The sequence below is a fragment of the Rhopalosiphum padi genome, chromosome 2 (assembly GCF_020882245.1).
Source record: "Rhopalosiphum padi isolate XX-2018 chromosome 2, ASM2088224v1, whole genome shotgun sequence".
NCBI classification, from domain to species: Eukaryota; Metazoa; Arthropoda; class Insecta; order Hemiptera; family Aphididae; genus Rhopalosiphum; species Rhopalosiphum padi.
This window is the reverse complement of record NC_083598.1, coordinates 50,948,892-50,965,730: the sequence shown is the minus strand read 5'-3', so window position 1 is coordinate 50,965,730 and position 16,839 is coordinate 50,948,892. Positions and strand designations below refer to the sequence as shown.

The window sequence follows — 16,839 nt, the reverse complement described above, 5'->3', positions numbered from 1 at the left end:
TTAATTTAAAGGTTAAAAGATTCATTAGTAACCGTGGTTTAGGGTCAATTGTGATGATTTTATTTGATTAATTTATTGTTAATTGTTATTTGGACACATCAATTCATTTTTAGTATTTTTTACGACACAATACTTATGTGATAATATTTATTTTTAAAACACATTAAATTGCACATTTTAAAATTCAAATTAATTAATTATTTAAAATATCAGTCGTGTGATAAGAACGACAAGAACAGGATTCCTGAATAACCAACCCATGAACCCATAGAGAATTACTCTATGGAGTATGGAACCAACCGCTAATATTTTGATATCTATCTGACAAGTGACTGCGTAGACCGTCGGTACGACGGTAACCGTAACGTTGGTATTTGTTCATGGGCGGAATTCTCCAAATAATCAAATACTATTATTTTCTTTAACACCTATGTATTTTTTTTTTTTTTACGGGAGTTGTATTATAGTTGATACTAACAATAAATAAATGTAATAATTATTTTACCTATTTTTTTTTTTTTTTTTTGTAAATCATAGTGGGTAATTTGTAATTATACTAGTAATACCATTTCGCGTTTAAGATCTGTTTAGTGTTTAATATTATAATATACCTAGTGAAGTTTTATGTATTTAATTAAATCGATATTGTGTAGCTCATTATGTCTATAATAATAAAATTGTCAGTTGTGCTGTGATTAACAAAATCTCAACGTAGGAACTACCTATTTGAATTTCAGCAAAATTTTTCTACATTACTGAATCGGGTTACATCAAATATCTTACATTTTGAGATATTTTATTTCATAGATAAGTATAGGTAAGCTATAACTAATCATAATAATAATAATAATAATAATAATTGTTTTTTTTAGATTTATTCATTCAAGGCTAATTATATTATTTTACTACCTCTTATAAATATTTATTGATATATATTAGTCATAGTGAAGACATAAAATTTAGTTGAATATAATTATTATTATCATTTTACAGCTATGTTAAGCAGTTGGACCAAACATTTACTTCATTGTACCTTATTGGTGTTTGTAATATCAGTATTTGAAATCTGGTCAGGAGGAGTTAAACTATCAGCAGATGTTCAAAATACTTATAATTTTAATCCATGGGAACGCTATGGTTTTATTTGGTGCTTTATGTTGTATTTACTACGATGTTTGACCTTCTTACCATTACCACAAGTACTATTAAATTTTGGCGGTCTTACACTGTACAATGCTTTTCAAGACAAAGTTGTATTAAAAGGGTCACCTTTGTTGGCTCCATTTATATGCATACGTATAGTAACTAGAGGAGATTATCCTCAGTTAGTTAAAGCTAATGTTGCCCGTAATATGGCTCGATGTTTAGAAACTGGTAACATTAAGATATAAATTTTATTTTATTATTTAATATACAGTTTTAATATGATTGTTTTTTATTTTTATTTTAGGATTGGAAAATTTCATTATTGAAGTAGTGACAGATAAAAGTGTCGGACTTCCTGTACATAGGCGTATAAGGGAGGTGGTTGTTCCAAAATCATATAAAACTAAGACTGGTGCACTTTTCAAATCAAGAGCTCTTCAATTTTGTTTAGAAGACAATGTAAATATTTTGGCAGATTGTGATTGGGTTGTACATTTAGATGAAGAAACCCTATTGACAGAAAATTCAATTAGAGGTGTATTAAATTTTGTCTTGGATGGTAAACATCAGTTTGGCCAGGGTCTTATAACATATGCAAACGAAGAAGTAGTTAATTGGTTCACAACCTTAGCAGATAGTTTCAGAGTAGCTGATGATATGGGTAAACTTCGACTTCAACTTTCAATGTTCCATAAGCCACTTCTTAGTTGGAAAGGATCATATGTTGTCACCCAAGTAATTATATTAGTTAAAATTTATTTTCATAAATAAACAATTTTAGTTCATTGATATGAAATTATTTATTTTCTCAATTGAGTTTGATACTGAATTTAAATTACTCGACTATTTAATAACATAACTAAATTATAATTTCAGTTGGGCGCAGAGCGTCACATTTCATTTGATAATGGCTTAGATGGATCAATAGCAGAAGATTGTTTTTTTGCCATGCGAGCTGCTAAAGAAGGTTATACATTTAATTTTGTTGAAGGAGAAATGTGGGAAAAATCACCATTTTCACTTTGGGACTTCATCCAACAACGTAAACGTTGGCTTCAAGGTATTTTATTAGTTGTCCATTCAGCGGCCATACCTTCAAAAACAAAAATTTGGTTAGCTTTATCATGTTATTCATGGGTAACATTGCCGCTGTCTACTTCTAATTTAGTTTTAGCTAGATACTTTCCAATTCCATGTCCAGCAATCATGGATTTTGTTTGTGCATTTATAGCCGGAGTCAATATTTATATGTATATATTTGGTGTAGTGAAATCTTTTTCATTATATCGTTTTGGTGTTCTAAAATTTACATTATGCATTATAGGAGCACTGTGTACTATACCTTTTAACGTTATAATTGAAAATGTAGCAGTAATATGGGGCCTTTTTGGCAACAAGTACAAATTTTATGTTGTACATAAGGAAATCAAACCACTTGTCACTGTGTAAATAACTATCAGTAATGTGTTCATTTGCATTGGATCTGATTTTTTGGAGGGAAAGACTATCTTGCCATTTAAAAATAAAGCAGATGGATTATAAGCAGATAGTATGTATCATTGACAACTATGGTTTATTATAATTTTTGAAATTTGAAATACTCAACACTTGATTATTATAAATGCTCAAATCTTATTTAAAAAATGATTTTAAACTATTTATCAAAATAAGTAATGGTTATTTTACATTTGAAGATCTGCTAATCAAATTGTGGTTTTGAAAATCCTTTATTATAAAATATTATGTTAAAAATTTCATGAATAAATTTTAAATAATTCAATACTACCATTTTTTTCTATTACAAAAATGCAAATAATTAATTAATAAGTTTTTATTAAGCCTATGGATGCCATTGTATTTTTTTTTTTGTGAAGGCCAAGATCTCTGATTGTACCCTTAATAAAGTTTGGCAAAACTAGTCATAACCTAGTTTTATATAAAAGTTAACTGTTTTAAGTTATGAGTATATTGTTTATGTTTATATAAGTAGTTAATTTTAAGGAACAAATGCACACAATCTAGTAACCACACCAACAAAATAGATTGATTACTATGATAAAATTTGACACTTATAAATAGCAAGATGTTTTTTAACACCTATCACTATCTTTTATCTTTTTATTGGCAATACTCATCTCTAATTTTCTTTGCAAGTATAGTTGTGAATTAGTTTAAGTAAATCAATACTACTTAATATGAACAAATTTTTACAATTAATGCGATATTTAACAGTTTTGGTATGCTAGTCATATTAATCTCAGTTTATAAAATAAATTATAGTTTTCTATTAAACTTTTGTTGATTTTATAATTATTATTTTTTTTTTTACCTACTATTACTATTTCAAATATACATATATAATATAATTTATGTAAATATATAAATACTAAATTATAAGTTTTATAGGTATACTAATGTAATAATATAGAAATTATATAAAAAAAAAAAAAATGATGGCATAAGATAGTTCAATGAGTTTCAACTAAGTGTAGCTAATAATTTATATAAACTATTGTTTATTTTTTTTTCATTTTGTTTATCCATGGGTATTTTAGGTGGGTTGTTATTGTTGTTGTATTTAAATTTAAATTTAGCAATAGTATTTTCATTACTTTATACTTAAAATTAAGTAGATCTTAATTGTACAAAAAAAAAATGTTAAAATTTACATGTTTTATTATGGTAGATTTGTACCAACATCTGTATTTACGCATTATATAGTATTTTGTAGATTAACATTGTGATCTGAATAACTTAACACTTAATAATTTAATTTTTCATACAAACACAAAGAGGTGACCCTCCATATCATTTTTGTTTACATTTAGCCATTCAGGTATAAAATAGTAATCATAATACATAAAAGCTTTTATTTACATATGTGTAAGTTTTCTTATATGCACCATTACAATTTATTTAAAGTATTATCTGTAAATGTATATTCAAATAAATTATATTTTTTTCATTAATATATAACAAATAAATTAACTAAAATGTTGTTTTTGTGTAATAATGTAAATATTTTCTTAAGATTATAAAAAAATATTTATATTGACATTTAATTTAATGTGTATAAGTATGTTACTGATGAGTATTATTTTAAGCATATAATTGTATTGAAAGTATTTAGTATTTTTAATTTACTTTATTGTTATTTCTGACAGATTTATTTAACAGTAACAATTTTGAGTTACCATACTTAATGGCAAACTTTTATTTAGGTTTGCCTGGAATACTGGTTTTGAATTTAGCATTTCTGTGTAGGGATAAAGAGATTACCAATTTTATTGGAATTAAAGTGTTATATTTAGATTTATTTTGAGTTATGTTTATACTTTGTAAATTTATGTCAGAGAGTGCCAATCATTGTATTATTTTATATTCCAGTTTTATAAAAAAAAAAGAATGTCTTAATTGATAGTTGGCCAAGGAAAAGAGTTAAGATTTTTCCTATATACATTTTACAAAAAAAAACTGTTCCAGTTTAAGTTAAATGAAATGACAACTCTAAATTTAAGATGTCGTTTATCTAAATACTGGATCTGATATCAAATAACTAGTTACCTTAAAATCAAAATTAAACCAGTAATGCAGGTCATTTAATCAATGTACAGGTATAAAGTTATCTATAATAATTAAAATATAAAGAATCTTTAATTTCATACTTTTCTTTTTTCAAATTATAGCTACTAAAAAATACTTTTCTGTGTAGATTTATGTATAGTGATTAATTTTTATTTTTATACTAGTTTATTAGATTAGTACAATTATACCTACTTACACAAATTAAAATATGTGTAATACCTATGTCCTACATCTACATGCATGTCAAATGTTTTGATTTTCACGTCACGCATATTACTTTTTTATATTTATTTTAAAACATACAATCTATACAATTAACTAGCATAACACAATAGTATAAATTACATTCAATTTTTTCATTTTAATAATACATTCAACTTACTGGGCTAATTGGGGTAGAAACCCTTCACTAAAAACACTTCACAACTGGCCATTAAAATTTATAATACAGTAAGGAATATTGGCATCCTACTGAATGTGTGAAAAAGTAATTGGTTTTTATTCTTTGCATATATTTTAATAATTTATTTGAATGTTAAATTTTTATTTTTTACTTTGTTGTAAGTTTAAGGTGGCAGGCACATACACAGGGAAGTGTTTCAAACACCCCTCAAACCTTTTTTCTGGGTATGTCCCCTGTACATAGTTATAATTTTAATGCAATTATGTAAAAATAACTTAATATGCTTTAAAACTATTTTAGGTAAAGATAAACATTAAATAATTAACATTGTATTTAAATGAATAATACATATAAAAATATTGGTTAAGAATAAGAATCGTATAAAACTCAATTAAATAATAAATGATTAAATATTTATATAAGTTATCAGCTAATAAAAATATTTTTAAGATAATAAAAGTAATATTACTTATTTAGTTAATCATCAATACTATATTTTTAATTTAAGTCAATATATTGGGTATTGAATACACAATATAATATATTGTCTTTATTATCTCTTACTCTCTTAGTACTTATATAATTACATTTAACATGATATTATACTAAATAATATTCTATAAGTACATTTTTAGTTTAATATCAACAGTATTGCACAGGAAACTAGTCCTAACTATAAAATTATTATACCAAAATTATGCTTAATAAGCAAACATTTAATAATAAAATAAATAGTTCACATTTTTTTATTTATAAATTGCAATTTGTATTATTATATTGAACAGAATAATAAAATTAATCACCATTACAAATATTTAAATAATTAAGATTTTTTCAAATTATAGTGTCAATAAATTTTCCTATACGTAAATTAACAGGGATAAACGGTTGTATGTTAAAAAAATTGTCTAAAATTAATTTATATACATATTACTTATCTGAATATTTACATTCAGTATTTGTTAATGAATATGTTATTCTCATTTTATTTGTAAGATTAAAGACTATATTTTGATATTACAAATATATTCATCAATAGCTTAAATTCTGTATAATTGTGCATACTACAATTGGTCATATTACATATAAATTAAACCTTTGAATCTTATCTGAAATCTGAATTAATAAACTGCTGCCAAGAATTTATTTTAAATTGTAATCATTTGACCGTTGAACTAAATAATCGATTAATACTTAATAGTGGTTCTATGCAATCTGTATTCCGGGATAACACCATAGAGTAATATATTACTCTATGGATAACACTTAAGTTAATGTTAATAGGTTAACAATACGTGTCTAACAATAGCAAACGAAAATTAAAATAATAATCGAGAATTCAAGTTTAGAGAACAGTTGATTGAACCATATTTTATAATTAAATACGAATATTTAGCTACAACCGATGTAATTTCATTAATAAATTAAATAAATAATAATGATGTGTATTGTGTTGTAGTATGAACATATACGTGATAAAGTCTATAATCTGAAGGTCTGCATATTTTCAGAAAGTCGATAAGTATAGTTATTAATATGTAATATTTTATACATATTCAATTGTTATGGTTGGGTACTTGGTTAGTATTTAGTACTTACTACTTAGTATTATAATAATTTTGTACATTTATATGTAATCGAATGAGACAATTAAATAATAATGCAGATATCGTAATTTTCAATAGAAATATTTAAAAATTAAAGGCAATGACCGCCTCCCGAAGATTGATTATTTTCGTTCAGTATTGTTAATCCCATTGTTTTCTACACTGTTCTGCAACCGTAGGTATCCTTGAATTTTTCCCGCCATCCAATTTTATCGCTCCCGGCTTCCTTGCCGCTTTCCAAGATCTGTTTTACGACTAGTACTTATTATAGTACCTACTGTATGACCGTTGGCTGCCGGCTGAGTGCTGACTGCAACTGTGTGGTTATCGAATCCCAATCAGTATATCATCCTCCGACCTGAGACGATTACACATCACAGCGTAGGTTTGCCATCAAAGTATCTAATCGACTCACCTAATCACCTTTCGCTACACGTGGACCTGTTGCACGTCGGCGAGTTGAGCGCACTGTTTTCCTTACGCACGTGTCTTACAGACTGTACAGATCTTAGCGGTTTGGAACACATATTGGAAATCATTTTCAAAGTGGTCTTCAACCGGTATCATACATTCATACATATTATGGGAATAGTCGCTATTAATTGATTTTGGATAAACATTTAAAATCTTTCCGTAAAAGAAGTATAATATTAAAATATCTACAGGTAAATTATTATTGATTTAAATGTGTGTTTGAACTTGTGTTATAATATTGCTTGCTTATAAACTGAATCAATTAATATTTGATTAGTTACAGAATGGCTATTATACAATATTTTCGAAGGATACAGAATCTACCAATTCGAGAATCGCATAAAATTTTGAACCTCAAATCAATATCTAAAGATATATTAGACATTCAAATTGAACAATGTTTTTACATTGACATTGGGGAACATGATAATGTGTCCTCAGAAGAATTAAAGAAATTAGAATGGTTGTTAACAGATCCGTTAAATCGTCACGGACTATCCAAGAGCAATTATTTAGATAAAAAAGACAATAATACCATTTTGATTGAAGTTGGCCCCAGGTAGTATTTAACAAACAAAATTTTCAATATTTATTATTTAAAAGAGTATTGATTGTATAATTTCATTTTAGATTGAATTTTTCAACGCCTTTTTCGAGCAATGTTTTATCTATTTGTAAATCAATCAACTTGAACTTTGTAAGACGTTTAGAAAAATCTACACGATATTTAATAACATTCACAAATAACCATTTCTTAACAGCTGAAATGACTCAAGAGGTTTTTATTGGATATTATACTATTATATATATTTTTTAAATGCTCAAATTTGTTTGTAATTAATTGGAAACACATTTTACAGTTAACTACTGCTTTATATGACAAAATGACTGAAATGGTTTATACATCTCCTTTGTTATCATTTAAAAGTCAAGACATTAAAGAAAATTGGTATGAAGTTGATATACTTGGCAGAGGCGTTGAAGCTATGATTGAAGTCAATAAAAAACTTGGTTGGTTAATGTGAAAATTACATTTTGATTGATAGTGAAGTAATACTTGAATACTATTTTATATGGTAGTATTTATAATGATGCTGATTTAAAGAGCTTCATTTTGATAATTATTGTTTACATTGTTAAAAATAATGGCATTTGTTGTATTTATTTGTTTTTTAATTCATACATATTATTTAATTTAGTATTCATTAATTAAATTATAGGTTTGGCATTTGATGAATGGGATATTGAAAATTATACTAACATGTTTTTAAAATCCAACCGGAATCCTACTACCGTAGAATGTTTTGATTTAGCTCAGTCAAACTCTGAGCACAGTCGTCATTGGTTTTTTAAGGTAGGTATGAAACATATTTTTATTTTTCACAATAATCTATTAAATCGTTTTCTTATAGGGTGAATTCATTATAAATGGAGAACCAATAAATATTTCATTGTTAGACATGATTATTGAAACACAAAATTTTTCAAACCCTAATAATGTTATAAAATTTAATGACAATAGCAGGTTAGTAATATCATTAACTGTGATTTGTCTAGTACAATAATTTATTCATTTTTTTTTTATTTTAAATTTTCAGTGCTATTATTGGATTTAAAGTCAATCAAATTAAACCAACTAAATCAACTGGGCCCAGTCAATATATTTCTGAGTTATTAAATTTAAATTTAGTATTTACTGCTGAAACTCATAATTTTCCAACTGGAGTTGAACCATTTAGGTATTTTACCTAAAAGTTATTTAAGGAACAGTCAAATAAATTAAATATATTTTTTATAGTGGAGCGTCTACTGGTACAGGAGGAAGAATTAGAGATGTCCAGGCTGTAGGAAGAGGTGGAATTTGTATTGCTGCTACTGCAGCTTATTGCGTGGGCAATTTATTCATTCCTGGTATATTTTTGATTTTTTTATTATCTATTTTTTTATTTGTTAACTATTATTTGACTGCTGATCAGAGGTGATTCAAGTATGAATTTTGAGTATAGTGATCTTTTACAAATTTTATGCATTTTGAAAATTCAACAGTCCAAAAAATAATTTTACTTAAAATTAATTCCACTACAAACTATCCAAAGGGGAAATTGCCAAATCACCACCTGTTACTACTCACCTCTGCTGGCATGATCATCAGAGTTGACAGGCAAATTGAATGATTAAATGTACATAGTTTTATTATTATAAGAGTTATTATTGGTGTTCATGAAATTATATTTATTATGGATTATAATATGTATGATTTTGATATTATTTATGTATTAAAAATTAAAACTATATCAGTCATAACTAATAGTTCATTAATCATTATAAAACCATTTTTAATTGATCAAAATGATATGTGTTAATTCTATTCTAGGTTATAACTTACCATGGGAAGACAAATCATTCAACTATCCCCAAAATTTTGCCAGTCCACTTAGAATACTTATTGAAGCTTCTAATGGTGCTTCAGATTATGGAAACAAGTTTGGCGAACCTGTTATTAGTGGTTTTGTTCGCTCATTTGGTATGATGGCGAATAATGAACGCCGCGAGTGGATCAAACCTATTATGTTTACTGGTGGACTTGGCACAATGCTGGCTGAGTTTACTACTAAACTTACACCATATGAAGGATTACAAGTGGTGAAAATTGGAGGACCCGTTTATAGAATTGGTTTAGGTGGCAGTTCAGCAAGTTCATTCCAAGTTCAGGGAGTAAACAAGACTAGTTTAGAATTTGATGCTGTCCAAAGAGGTGATCCAGAAATGGAACAGAAAATGAATAGAGTTGTTAGAGCTTGTATTGAAAATCCCGGTTATAATCCTATATTAAGTATTCATGATCAAGGGGCTGGTGGAAATGGTAGATACTAAATTATAATAATATTTAACATTACTTTTAATTGTACCTTGGCATCATAATATTGTTAATTATATTAGATTTTACAATGTAAGATTTATTTTTAGGAAATGTATTAAAAGAAATAGTAGAACCAGCTGGTGCTATAATTTATGCAAGTAAATTTGAACTTGGTGATCCTACAATTAATGCATTAGAACTTTGGGGAGCTGAGTATCAAGAAAATAATGCTATTCTTTGTGACGAAAAAGATTTAGAATTGTTAAACAAAATTTCTTTAAGAGAAAGATGCCCAGTTTTACCGGTTGGTGTTGTTACTAACGATGGAAAGGTAAACTATACATACAATGTATATAATGTCATATTATTTTTACATTAAAGCATGTAAGATTATGTAATTATTTTTGTATACAATCTCATAAGGATGAATATTTTTATACTTATTGTATATCTGTGTAGGTACCTCTGATAACTAAAAGGTAAATTTCAAAATTAATTATAATTGTTTTGGAATTGTTGTAGGTCATTTTAACTGAAGATGATAATCCTATTTCTGAAAATGGAAAATATCCTGTAAACTTAGATCTAGATATGATTTTGACTAAAGTGCCACGTAAAGTTTTCAAACAGTCATGGCAACCAAAAGATAATGTACCCATTATTTTACCTAATCTAACAGTTATTGAAGCATTGAACAGAGTGTTAAGACTTCCATCGGTAGGTAGTAAAAGGTATTTGACAAACAAAGTTGATCGTTCTGTAACAGGTCAAATAGCTCAACAACAATGTGTTGGGCCATTACATACTCCTCTTAGTGATGTCGCGGTTACTGTTGTTTCATTATTTGATACGGTAAGATAATAAATAATTTACCCTTTATTATTACTAAAAATTTGATATACATTTATAGGTCGGAATTGCAACTTCCATTGGTGAACAACCTATTAAAGGTTTACTTAATGCAGGTATTGGAGCTAGAATGGCAGTAGCTGAGTCATTGACGAATTTAGTGTTTGCTCCAATATCATGTTTAGAAGTATAAAATATTCATATATTACATATAGACAAAGGCATTCTCATGATTTTTCATTGGACATGGGATATGAAAATATATTTTATATTTATAAATTATTACTAAATTAAACAGTAAATTGTAATATTACCTTAAAAAAAGCACATGGGGATCTATATAACTCCCCTCCCCCATGAGAACGTTCTAGCAGATTTGAATATGAAAATAAATAAATTTTTTTATCATTACAGGATGTTAAGTGTAGTGGTAATTGGATGTGGCCTGCAAAATTGCCTGGTGAAGGAGCAGAAATGTTTTATGCTTGTAAAGCTATGTGTGAAGTAATGAAACAACTTGGAATAGCTATTGATGGTGGTAAAGACTCTTTGAGCATGGCAGCTAAAGTTGGCGAGGAAAACATCAAAGCACCTGGTATCTAGTTTACATTATTTATTATAATTGAATATCATTGTAAATTATTTATAAACTGTATAATAGGTTCTATAGTTATCTCAACCTATGTTCAATGTGAAGATGTAAGATTGGTGATCACTCCTGATCTTAAAGGACCAAGACAAAGTCATAGAAATGAAGATGCTAGTTACCTCCTGTTTGTAGACTTGTCTGGTGGTCAACGACGACTAGGTGGTTCAGCTTTGGCCCAATGTTTTGGACAATTAGGCACTAATGCACCAGATTTAGATGATCCAAGCATGTTGAAAAAAGCATTTAAATCTATTCAAAAACTTATCAAAAGTAAAAAATAAATTCCTAACTATTTATATAAAAAGTAAATCTATTATTTAATTTAAATTGTTTCAGACCAAAAATTATTATCTGGTCATGATATAAGTGATGGTGGGTTAATAACATGTCTCCTAGAAATGGCTTTTGGTGGATACTGTGGATTCAATGTGGATTTGAATAAAATTAAAGATACATCTAATGGAAATATTATAGATATATTATTTGCTGAAGAATGTGGTTGGGTTTTAGAAGTGGACGCAAAAAATGTCGATGAAGTACTTATGGAAATAAATGTACCAGTATACGTTATTGGTCGCACATCAACATATGGTAACAAATCTCGTGTATGTTATTAGAATATTTTATTTTGTACAATAAATAAAAAAATTATATGTATTTGATAGTTGTATGATAAAATTATTAATTATTTTTCTATTTTATTTTTTTTTAGATTGTAATAGAAAAATCAGGGGAAACTATACTTGATGTTAAACTAACTGAAGCGTTCAAAATGTGGGAAAGAACAAGTTATGAAATCGAAAAAATCCAGTCAAATGTTATAACAGCTGAAGAAGAATTTAATTCCTTAGAAAACCGTTTAGGACCGGTTTATTCTTGTAATTTTGAATTAAATAATTCATTAGCTGTGCTAGGTATGAAGAATTCCTTATATATTTAACTAAATATGTATAATGTTAATCATAGTTTATGGCTTACAGTATCCCATTATGAGATGCGTTTAAATTTTTAGCAATACTATAATAATAATATAGTCTTTCTAATCAATCATCATCAATTTAATTACAAATACTCCTTGGTAGTACCTATATTTTAACCATACTTCACCTTAGCTCTTAAATCTTAAAAACTGCTTTTCCTTCTTACTGTTATAAAAATCACTATTTTTTTCAAATATTATATCCATTCATTTTTCATATAATTCATCTGTACCCTTGGAGTAGCATTTATAAATTGCTTCTTCCCAGTTTTTAGTTGTAACTATTATCAAATTTACTTTTTATGTTACACATTTTGTATTATCGTAATTCATAATACATATTTATTATAAATATTACGAAAAAGAAGATGCTTATTAATTAAATGCTTGAATTTTTATTTAGATGTACCTTTGAAAGTGGCAGTTATCAGAGAAGAAGGAACAAATGGTGACAGAGAAATGAGTGTGGCTTTGTTTAAGGCTGGTTTTGAAGTATGGGATATAACTGTCCAAGATCTTTTAAATGAAGCTGTTAACATTGATCAATTTAGAGGTTTAATTTTCCCTGGAGGGTTTAGTTATGGAGGTATGATATTAGAAAACACATTCATTGCGTAAACAAATATTTGTACCATTAAAGGTTTGTTTGCTTCCACAATTAACGTATATTTATGTTTCAATAATATATTTTTTTAATTAGTAATAATATAGCCATCATTAGGTAATAAGTATTTTCTATTCATCAGTGTCATTAAATATGTGTTTATTAGTTGTACTACAATTTATTTTTTATTTTTAGTAGAACTGGGAAACAAACATACAAACTGTATACGCAGCAAATGTGTTAATATTAAATAAGTACTTAGTATCATAATTTTTTTTATAATTTTTTACCTAATTAGATGTATTGGGTTCAGCCAAAGGATGGGCTGCAAGTTTAGCATTCCATCCCAATGTTAAAAAAAGCTTAGAAACTTTTATGTCTAAAAAGAATACATTCAGTTTAGGGGTATGCAATGGTTGTCAACTAATGTGTAATCTTGGATTAGTTGGTAAATATTTATTTAATTTTTCTGTTTCATATAAATAATTTAAAACTTTACATCTATTTTTTATATAAACATTCATTTTAGGTGAAATTAATGAAAGCAATTCATTAAATATTGATGATCCTCCTGTAATAATGTGCCATAACAAGTCAGGGAGATATGAAAGTCGTTTTAGTACGGTTAAAATAAATTCTTCAAAGGCTATTATGCTTAAAAACATGGATGAAAGTATACTTGGAGTATGGATTGCTCATGCTGAAGGTAATTAATTTAAAAAAAATGTAACACAAAAATATACATGATTAATTTTACAATCATAACACTTATATTCATTAACCTAAATAATTTAATAATTTAATTACATTTTAGGTCGTTTTGAATTCCGGAATTCAGATGTCAAAAGCGCTCTTGTTTCTAATAATTGCATTCCCATTACATTTGTCGATGATAAAAATATGCCAACTGAAAATTATCCAATGAATCCTAATGGTTCTCAAGGTAAGTGATACAATTTTAGTTTAATTTTGTACTATTTATATTATGGTCTATAGTAATACATTTGAAGATACTTAAAGTTTGTTCAAGTTAAGAAACATTTGTCAATAACTAGTGTTTTTGCTGGCCAATGTCAGAAAACATTAATTTTTTCTTACCATTAAGTCAACCGTTTATACACCATACACCTGCTATGTAGTTTAGCACACTAGTCAGTTACCAGCTGTGTTTCTTAACTTAAATAAAGTATAAGCTCTTGCTCTTATTCCTAGCTCTATGTACTAGGAAACCTATATACTTTTATAATTCTGAAAAATTCATGAGACGTTAACTTTTCTAGGAGATTTTTATATTACAATATCTTATTTATACATAAGTATTACAGTATTACACATAGATAAAAATGGGAATAAATGTTTTAATCACATAATTTAAATGAATTTACAAAAAGTCAGCATTTTTTTGTTTTTGTTTTTTTATTCTTGAATTAAATTTAAATATTTAATATTTATCCATATAATACATATATTATAATTAATATTTAAAATTTCTAAAAATCCTGATTCGCATTTTTTTTTTTTTTATGATCATCTAAAATTGTAACCATGATGAAATCAATTATTTTGATGAATATAATTATAACCTATTGTTTACTGTTCATAATTATCCACATTTTAACTATTAAAATTTTAAATTTTAATCCAAGGTCAATATCAATATATAAAAACAATATATAGTTATATTTTAATTTAATTAATTTCAAAAACCACAATTTGTCATTTAACTCATAAACAACAAAAAATATGAAAACATACAAGATTGTTTATTTAGTATGGTAACTTGTGTATTTAAAAAAAATGTCTGTTTGGTAGTCGCCATAGGTGTTTTGTTATAGTGTCTTTTCCAAATATATTTCAAAAATAAAAACTTAAATTTATCAAATATATTACTACTGCAAACTCATTAAACTGCAAATGGATAAATACCAGGGAAATCGCTCTGCTGTATAATAGCTGTTGAATGTACCTTGTCATTCAATAGATCATAATGATGGATGTATTAAATTTAAATTTAATCATAAATTATGATACACTAATTCTAAGTGGATACAGTCAGTATATGCAGTGACAAAAAGTTTTATGTCCTTACAAATAATATTTTATATTTAAATCTTAGTTGAAATTGTTATTCTTCATTCAAATATTAAATTTTTTTTAAATTTAAACTTGAAATTTTTATAAAAAAAAAATAATACAAGTGTAATTTCAAGATTTTTACTTTTTTATGAAAAACCTTTGATTACATTTTCAATCCTTTGCTATTTGGATTTAATACTTAAATCAATTTTATTTATAAAATAATTTGAAAATTTTTAATATTATCTCATAAACAAAAATTGCTTCTATGTATTTTCAATATTATAGTAAATTTAACAAAATAATTTTGAAAATGTTATTGTATTTAAAAATGATAATTTAAGTTATATTGAAATTTTTAATTATTTTAAGATTTCAATAAAATAATCAAAATTGGGTGAAGATAAACTGTTATTTTAAGTATATAAAGTATATAATATATATCACTACTATACAATCACAAAAAACTTAATATGATGGTTTACATCAAGTTTTTTTAAAAAATATTATGAGAAATCATAAATCAAAAAATAAATATCCCAACAATTTCAAATGTAAAATTAATTATAACACAAAAAGAGCCAACAACTTTTGAAAATTATATCATGGTAATATATCAGTTTAAATATTTGGTGAAAATTTTAAAAATCTAGTTATTTATATATGAATGACAAAAAAATTTAAATGTCCGAAAACTGGTGTTTTTTTTTAATTTTGTCTGATTATTTTGAAAATTGCTCAAGTTTTTTAATTATGACGTATTTACTTCCTACCAAACTATTAAAGTACCATCTAGATTTAATTTACTACCAGAAATTATCCTTAAAGTTGTAGTAGCAACATACTGCTCCAAACGACGACGTGCAGAAAAAAATATATAAACTCCTGGATAATATATACGTAATTGTACTATCTACCTTACTAAAATTCGTATCTGTAAAATATATATCACTGTATATGTATAATGCAGAAATGTATTATAATTTGTAAAATACATTTTTTTTTATAAATATACACTACTACTATAACATATTGTATTATATTTTAAGTTTTTCTAAAAAAAAAAAATATTTACTGTGAAATCTATTTAAAAAAAGCTAATTCAAACGTCTTCTTTCTATTCTCTTGTATACGTCGTTTTTACAAGATATTGATAATTTCAATGATTTTTGGTCTGGCATTTGGTTGTTTATTGTACTCATCTATATTATTTTACAGACGGTATAGCTGGTATATGTTCATTTGACGGCAGACATTTAGCGTTAATGCCGCATCCAGAACGAAGTATATTCACGTGGCAGTGGCCTTACACGTACGGGTTGGCAGATGGGCTTAAAAATCACGATAGTGCCCCTTGGATGCAGATGTTTTACAACGCATATGAATGGTGTTCCCGTAATTAGTCGAACAAAACATTTATGGGTTTTTAGGTTTACCTTTTTGTTGTTTGTTGAAAATTTTTTTTGTAACAAACCCAAAGCCCATTAGAGCGTCGTATATAATTATATAGATTGTTATAAATACAAATAAATCAATACACGTATAATAAATTCCTATGCGTGTTATTATTATGAATAAAAAATCTGATAAAAATGTGTTTTTGTTTT

At 26.3% G+C, this 16,839-nt stretch overlaps 2 protein-coding genes across 3 annotated transcripts; both read left to right on the top strand.

Annotated features, from left to right (window-relative positions):
- Window positions 1-156: 156 nt before the first annotated feature.
- On the top strand, window positions 157-4,462 carry LOC132919747 (beta-1,4-mannosyltransferase egh). Its single transcript, XM_060981558.1, has 4 exons — window positions 157-817; window positions 994-1,374; window positions 1,451-1,881; window positions 2,023-4,462. Exons 2-4 carry the CDS (start codon window positions 996-998, stop codon window positions 2,593-2,595), a joined length of 1,383 nt encoding a protein of 460 aa, XP_060837541.1. The 5' UTR covers window positions 157-817; window positions 994-995; the 3' UTR covers window positions 2,596-4,462.
- A 2,217-nt stretch (window positions 4,463-6,679) lies between these two features.
- On the top strand, window positions 6,680-16,825 carry LOC132923399 (phosphoribosylformylglycinamidine synthase). 2 transcript variants are annotated; one of them, XM_060987381.1, is made up of 21 exons: window positions 6,680-7,406; window positions 7,499-7,774; window positions 7,846-7,993; window positions 8,076-8,226; window positions 8,436-8,569; window positions 8,628-8,740; window positions 8,814-8,954; window positions 9,014-9,126; window positions 9,590-10,078; window positions 10,183-10,406; window positions 10,598-10,927; window positions 10,986-11,111; window positions 11,339-11,519; window positions 11,586-11,843; window positions 11,910-12,178; window positions 12,286-12,487; window positions 12,956-13,138; window positions 13,455-13,604; window positions 13,686-13,862; window positions 13,971-14,099; window positions 16,451-16,825. In XM_060987381.1, exons 2-21 carry the CDS (start codon window positions 7,500-7,502, stop codon window positions 16,633-16,635), a joined length of 3,978 nt encoding a protein of 1,325 aa, XP_060843364.1. In that variant the 5' UTR covers window positions 6,680-7,406; window position 7,499; the 3' UTR covers window positions 16,636-16,825. The 2 variants fall into 2 exon arrangements, with proteins under 2 accessions (XP_060843364.1, XP_060843363.1); XM_060987380.1 differs by having other exon boundaries at window positions 7,493-7,774.
- The last annotated feature ends 14 nt before the right edge of the window (window positions 16,826-16,839 follow it).

Excerpts from the sequence above, each read along its gene's own strand:
- LOC132919747 (XM_060981558.1), top strand. The coding sequence starts at position 996 with ATGTTAAGCAGTTGGACCAAACATTTACTTCATTGTACCTTATTGGTG. Across the intron at positions 1,375-1,450 it reads GGCTCGATGTTTAGAAACTG|GATTGGAAAATTTCATTATT; the intron begins GTAACATTAAGA and ends TTTTTATTTTAG. Across the intron at positions 1,882-2,022 it reads GATCATATGTTGTCACCCAA|TTGGGCGCAGAGCGTCACAT; the intron begins GTAATTATATTA and ends TTATAATTTCAG.
- LOC132923399 (XM_060987381.1), top strand. The coding sequence starts at position 7,500 with ATGGCTATTATACAATATTTTCGAAGGATACAGAATCTACCAATTCGA. Across the intron at positions 10,079-10,182 it reads TCAAGGGGCTGGTGGAAATG|GAAATGTATTAAAAGAAATA; the intron begins GTAGATACTAAA and ends ATTTATTTTTAG. Across the intron at positions 11,520-11,585 it reads GGAAAACATCAAAGCACCTG|GTTCTATAGTTATCTCAACC; the intron begins GTATCTAGTTTA and ends ACTGTATAATAG.